Genomic DNA, 7,436 nt, shown 5'->3' with positions numbered 1-7,436 from the left:
ATTTAGGCCTTAGTGCGATGCGAAGACATGGAGATCAGGACTTTTCGCCACCGTCGAAGCGACACAGAGATAGATCAGGATATTCAGAGAGACATCGATCAGTATCTCGAAACTCTCCTAGTTCGAGGTCTAAGTATTCTCTCTCAAATAGACACTCCTCAAGACCAAAGAATTCAGAAGGAAGGACTCATGGGTTAGATCATTCCAGAACTATATGTGTTAGAATCAATTCTTTCTCGTTAGCTTGATCGGGTTATCTGACGATACGAAGTTAATAATAACTTGTTTGTCTATCGAGCCAACGGTTTTCCCTTAACCAATGACAAATATGATCGTGAACAATGACCAGAAATCATTAGCTTCTCTCATCGCCAGTGGTAATCAGAAGGCGATACTAGCGAACAGAACTGCCTTCTATTATTGTACTGCCTTCTATTATATATATATATATATATATATATATATATATATATATATATATATGTATATACTTTTAAATATTTTATAGTCTATATAAGAACTTTTGTCTAAATTAGAGCGAATAATTTCACAGTATTATCTGAATGACAAAAATTACATTAAATGATTAAATCTCATCGGAATTTGCTAAACAATAGGACGAAACAGCCGTCCAGTGCTTCCAGGTTTTCCATGGTGGTCTAGCTTCAATTGACTCGTGATTTCAAATATATATAAAAAAATTACAAAAAATCTCCACAAACAACCCAATTGATTGGAACATTAAAAATAACACATATTCAGTTTCAAACTACATTCTTCCTCTTCGAATTCATTCTTTTGTTTATTTATCTTCATTTTATACATGCTGTGACACATATATGATTCATATCATATATTATAAAAATCGTATATTTTCTTAAAACTTCACCGACAGGAGACAATATATTGTGAATAAAATTTCTCCTTTCACCTTTTACGGATATATACAATGTGTTTATTTATTTAAACACATAAATATTGGTACTAGGAAGCACCGGATACATATGCGCCACACAAATCTCATTTGATTTGTGTGAGGGCTGTAATACTGCCCAGGTGCCCAAACTAAAGCACGTGGTTTTCTTAAGGGGCCACACCCCGAGCCTTTGACCTAAAGGTCTGATCCATAAGGCAGTGGAGCATCGTAAGGAGATGCAGTCTCATGGTAGCTGGTGACCGACGAATGGTTCATACGTCATTTGTTCCCTCAGGATACTGGAGCCCATGCACACCATTGGTTTGGGATTAGGGTTTTCCAACTCCCCTAGGTGGACTCTTTGTGTGCACGAACCCGGTTAAAGCACCGGACATTCGCTTTTCGTCCTCTCAATTTCGTAAACAACAGTCGAGGCACGAGAAGGCAGTGAGTAGGACTTCTCTGACCCAGGCTATATACGCGTGACCATGTGAGAGCATTTGTAGAGGGAGAGCGGACTCTCTCCACTCTCAGCCATACCAGGGCGTTTGGGGGTAACAATATGTTATCCTAACACACTTATCATTTCATATCACAAGTCTCTTACACTCACTAATACATGTTAAAAATGTTTAAACTAGTTATATGTTTGAACATTTTTAACGTTGATTGGATGAACTATTCAGTGTACAATGAACCGAAAAACCATGTACCCTGTATATATTCGATAAGTTTGATGTTTTGATTATATTTCCTTGAAAAAGTTTGAACCAGATTGCCAGGTGAAACGTTGGATTTACTTCAAATTCATTCTCTGAGATTTAACAAATATACATTATTCCTATTACATGTCTTACATCAACTTGGCGCCCAAATACTGTAAAACTATTTGCTCTAATTTAGACGAAAGTTCTTATATAGATGTTGCTGCTGTGTCCACAGTTGTTCGTATATCTTTTCAAGCAACATCTGGGTCAGCCTCATTTACAGAACTGCTTGGACCAGATTGCCAGGCGAAACATTGGATTTACTTCAAATTCACTTCGCTGAGATATTACAAATATACATTATTCCTATTTAATATTTTATTGTTTGTCAACAAATATTAACGCATCTAATATTTCTTATTCTCTTTTTGTTTTGTCATTCAACTAGATGGACAAAAACATTTAATACGAAATTGTTCAACAAGTTTAAATATGAAAATGGAGAAATATTTAGTTTGTATAGCTGAATCACGTTCATCAATTGGTCATTTATGTTTTTGTAATAAAGATAAATGTAATTCAGCTAATTCAATTCTTAAAAAAATGAATTATAGTTACTATATTGTTTTAATAAATTTAATTCAATTATTTTATCATTATCGACATACACTACTAACACTACCTGTATTGTGTTATTAATAAGTATTACTTACTTACTTACGCCTGTTACTCCCAATGGAGCATAGGCCGCCGACCAGCATTCTCCAACCCACTCTGTCCTGGACCTTCTTTTCTAGTTCTATCCAGTTTTTGTTCATTCTTCTCATGTCTGTCTCTATTTCTCGGCGTAATATGTTTTTTGATTTTCCTCTTCTCCTTTGACCTTCAGGATTCCATGTGAGGGCTTGTCTTGTGATGCAGTTGGATGATTTCCTCAAAGTGTGTCCTATCCACTTCCAGCGCCTCTTCCTGATTTCTTCTCCCGCTAGAATGTGGTTTGTTGTCTCGCACAGTAACTTGTTGGAGACAACAAACCATAATGTAATGTAATTCAGAACTATAACTGTAGTTATTTATACTAAACTTGTATAAAAAAAGATTTATGTATAGATTTTTTAATGAACTTTGTATATTTCTATATACACATAATCTTAAGATTGTTACTTAGTTACACCTGTTACTCCTAATGAAGGAGCATAGGTCGCCTATCAGGGTTCTTCATCGAACTTTGTTCTGGGCAATTCTTTCCAATTGCTACTTATTCTTTTGATATCTGTTTTCCAATTCTCGACAGCTGAGATTTTTAGATTATGACAGTATTCAATTGGAATCATTAATAAAAAAGAGAATAAACTAACATAGATTATAATCATAGTTGAATCAGTTCATAGTGTATTCAACTCAATGATATACAATAAACATATGTGTATATTTATCTCTTTTTGTATATTGAAATTACAATCAAATTAAAGTAAATAGCTGGTTTATTGTATCCACAATAAACAATCAACGAGAAAAAATAAAAAAAGGAAAGAAAGAAAAAGAAAACACCTCTTAGTTGCTACATAGTAACTATTATTTTCATTATTCTTTATATTTTTGTTTTTTTTTGATTATAAAAGAAAATAATCAAAAAAAGAGAGAAAAAAAGGTAAATCATTTTAATAGATAACATACAATTTTTGCATTTAAGATGTTTATTACCATTATTATTATTATTATTATCAGTATTAGTATTATTACTGTTTTTTCTTGTATATCTATCTATAAGGAAAACTTTTACATTACAAATCTTTAACTGTAAATGTTTACAATGTAAAATCATATTCATTTTCATTTAAATAATGTAGAATTGTGTATATATATAGTGAAATATATTTCTCTAAATGAAACAATAAAAAATCTAAGCAAAAATGGATAGTGGCTAGCAGTGGAATCCAGTTTGACGTGCGCGTCAGCTAACCACTATCCATCTTTGTTTACAATGCTTTTGAATTAATCAAGGCTATATTGAGGCAATACGCACGGTATGCACATATGCCTATAAGAGACTAACCAGTTGCAGTCCTAAACATCAATGGAAAATTCAAACAAGTAATACTAAGTAATAAATAATCTAGTTTAATTTAAGAAAATTAAGAGTTTATAATTGATTTCTTTAATACTATTAAACTATTTGGTCAGTTTAAATGTTAGTATATGAGATTTTCAGAGGTTGTTAAGTTTTAAAGGCGTATATCATGGATTGGTTTTAGCTAGATAACAAGTTGAAATTATGAAGATGTGAATAGTTGTTTCAGCTTAATATAGGACTCCTTATGAATACATAGTCACAACTCTACCAGGAATCGAATCTAGAACCTGTATGTCTCGCTGAAAGTGTTTAAGCTTTCGATCACTGAGTTGACAGTCGATTGTTTATAGTTTCAATTTGAGATTTTCCACAATCATCTCTCAATGCGATTGGTGGGTGACTACCGTATAAGTTGTTTACATAATTAACTAAAATTGATAATTTATTCTGATAGGTCGTGCTTAAAGTCTCAGCTAAATAAATTTGAAGCGACTGAATCGTTAGCAAACGGACTAAAGGATGAAAATGAAGTTAATTGAACTACCAATTTCTATTCACTTTAGTCAACTGGAACTTTGGTTTAGATATGGACTGGAAAAGTGAACATCTAGTTCTGTAAAATGTCGGTACAAAAAGTGAGTTTTACAGTAAAGCCTTAGATCATATATAGTTGTTAACAAAATAATTTCATACATTTAGTTCTTATTACCTTGAAGAGAGCAACAACAAAAAATTGGGTAAAATAACATCTTTTTATCTCGTAGGCTCTCATCAGTTGCTTATAACCTACGGTATTTGGAATAAACAAGAAATTACCACATTGTTAGCATAAATTACAATCAGTGAAATCGATTATATGTATCATTATGGTTAGGCGCCGATTCGAATAAATGTTTGGTGACCCATTGATCTATCTCCGATTTGAATGAATATGTCTTCCATTTTAGCTCTGTATTTTGAACCTAGGCTAACTTCGTTTGAGCGATGGCGGTAATAGAACTTTAAATATGGATTGAGTTGAAGGAAATCATTTCAGACACTCGTTTATCCAGACTGACATTATAAATGAGGAACGGGAAGATTAAGCAAAGTGAACCAGAGAAGTGTGCCAACTCCATCTGGCAAAACGTGACTCAATTTTTCTAGTCAGACAAGAATAACCTAACGATATGTGATACATAGACTAAGCGATAAATACACACATACAAAAAGCGAATAATTGACAACGTCAAAATGTAACTCGGGAAGAATAAATAAATTGGTCTGTCCGGAACTAGAATAGGCAATATGGGCTTGACATGGAGCTAGAAATACAAATGTAGTAAGGTTGAAGAAATATAACAAATGTTGCAAACAAATACAATATGAGAGAGATTCTGGATCAATGAACATAATAACAAAAGATTGTAGAGCTAATAAGTTAATTATGTAATGAAGCAGTTGACCATAAGTTAATAGTAATCTGAAATAGCATGAGTTGAGATCAGTTAGAAATAAAATTATGAATTTGAAGAAAATGGAAATGATGCAACGAAAAAAGAGTAAGAGTCGTAAGAATGATGTAATAAACTGAAGGTAACGTCACCATGCCAAGGAGAGATTTATCATAGTTTCGCCCTGAACTCATAAACCTGGTTTGAGATGCTTGAGCGTTATGGCTTCAGCAAGTATAAAAAAGAATAAAGCTTGATTGTCGATCGAATGCAGTGAAAGACTTCAGTATATCAGTCTGATTCCCTTCGTCAAGGAGATATTTTAAAAAGCACTCGTGAAAGCTTTTTATCGCCTTGACCCAATATGTTTTAGGGTATGTCCTTGGAATCGAACTTAAAGCCTTCTTCCTATTCCACCACTAACTAAAATGGCATCTCAGCTACTTCATTGCATAAATAAATAACTTTTTAGCTCCACAATCTTTTTTTACTATGTTTGATGATCTAAGATCTTCCCTTGCACATTGTATCTGTCTGCAACACTTGTCATATTCCTTCAATCTTACTACATTCACTAGAATCGGTGCTCCACCGTGCCGATACAGATTCGCATCTAATCAGTATCACTTTTAAGTAATGTTAACTATATGGTAGTTTTTTGTTTATTCTAAATATTGTTGGTTATAAACAGCTGATGATATCCTAACGAGATAAAATAGGCGAGACTACAATTTATGAACAAACCAATAAGATTTAAGATAGCAAATCTTGAATTTTGCCGTGAAACCTATTCATCCACATAGCTAAGTAGCATTTTGACATTACAGCTGATACCAGTTCGTGATGAAAACTGTAACTCTGATTCCCTAACCTAACTTTTAACCATAAATCTCGATTCTGATTTCTCACACCACTTTATAACCTTCTTTAGACCCTAGTAGGGTGGTGAAATTTCCCTATGTCACTTTGGAATCGCTCAAAGGTCGTTCATAAATTGCTGTCTCACCGATAGAATGAAATAATGTATTTCTGCTCAATTTTACGTTGTTAATTCCTTCAAAAATAATAATTTTCATTGAATAGTTGTTACAAATTGATGTCATGAAACTCTATAGTCTACAAATGTGAACAATTAGTTTACAACCTTTAATAATAATTATAATAATGTAATTGCAAGATAATACATTAATTTTAATTGAAATATTAAAAGCTATCAAGGATGGATACAATTCTGGGCAAGCTTGAATGAGAATAACATGCTGAGTTATTCATAGTGGTTTTAATTCTTTCTTTAAAGGTTACTTATAAAAATTGGTCTTTCATCGAACATGCGTTTATTTATCACTAAGCTGTTTTATATCCATTCCAATGACCTTGATTACTGAAAGGACTTACTTGCGCCTGTTACCCCTCGTCGAGGAGCATAGGCCGCTCACCAGCATTATCCATCCAACTCTGTCATGGGTAATCCTTTCCAGTTAACATTCATCCTTTTCATATCTGATTCTATTTCCTGGCGTAATGTGTTCTTTGGTCTTCCTCTTTTCCGCTTCCCTTCACGATTCCAAGTTAGGGCTCGTTTCGTGATGAAGTTTGGTAATTTCATCAATGCATGTCCTATCCACTTCCAACGTCTTTTCCTAATTTCCTCTTCAGCTGGAAGCTGGTTTGTCCTCTCCCATAAAACGCTGTTGCTGATAGTATCTGGCCGGTGAATGTTGAGTATTTTGCGTAAACCAACTGTTTATAAATACTTGTACCTTCTTGACGATGGAAGTAGTAGTTCTTCAAGTTTCAGCTTCATACAGTAGGACTGTCTTGACGTTTGTATGAAGGGCAGATAATATTTCATGATTCTAAAGACTTTAAACTGAAGATACTATCGGACATATTATGGTCTACTTAAATGATATTCTAGTATTTAGTTATTGGTTCTTTCTATTTTTAACCTATAGGTATATTGCTTCTAGGGTAATATAGAGAAAAGTATAACTTTTTTTGACAACATTCCAATGAATACAGAACGAGAACTGAAAACAACAAAAACTATTGAAGGATATTTCAGCATGTTACTTATGTCTGTCAACATACGTAGTATGCAATACTAATCAGAAGTGTTATGCCTGACAATAGAAGGTCGAGAAGATTGAATTGAAGAGAATGAGAATATAAACAGAGAGTAATTGTAATAATAATGAAGGAATGATGACGTTTGAGACGGTTGATGGATGATTTGCAAATCAAGTATTTAATGTATAGTTTTGCACATTTTACGGAAGAACGCTGTAAAGTTTATTAACAATGAT

At 33.2% G+C, this 7,436-nt stretch overlaps 1 protein-coding gene across 1 annotated transcript in view; it reads left to right on the top strand.

Moving 5' to 3' along the window:
- Smp_202630 (uncharacterized protein) overlaps nt 1-2,322 on the top strand; it is a gene marked incomplete at both ends in the record, with an annotated part of 11,110 nt that extends 8,788 nt beyond the window's left edge. Inside the window, one exon of the mRNA XM_018796480.1 lies at nt 2,072-2,322. Coding sequence (XP_018651618.1) covers nt 2,072-2,322 — 251 coding nt within the window. The remainder of the gene's footprint in view (nt 1-2,071) is intronic.
- Between the last annotated feature and the right edge of the window lie 5,114 nt (nt 2,323-7,436).

The sequence above is a fragment of the Schistosoma mansoni genome, chromosome 4, assembly GCF_000237925.1.
Source record: "Schistosoma mansoni strain Puerto Rico chromosome 4, complete genome".
Classification (NCBI taxonomy): domain Eukaryota; kingdom Metazoa; phylum Platyhelminthes; class Trematoda; order Strigeidida; family Schistosomatidae; genus Schistosoma; species Schistosoma mansoni.
The sequence above is the reverse complement of the archived record's forward strand: the minus strand, read 5'-3'. Positions and strand labels throughout refer to the sequence as shown.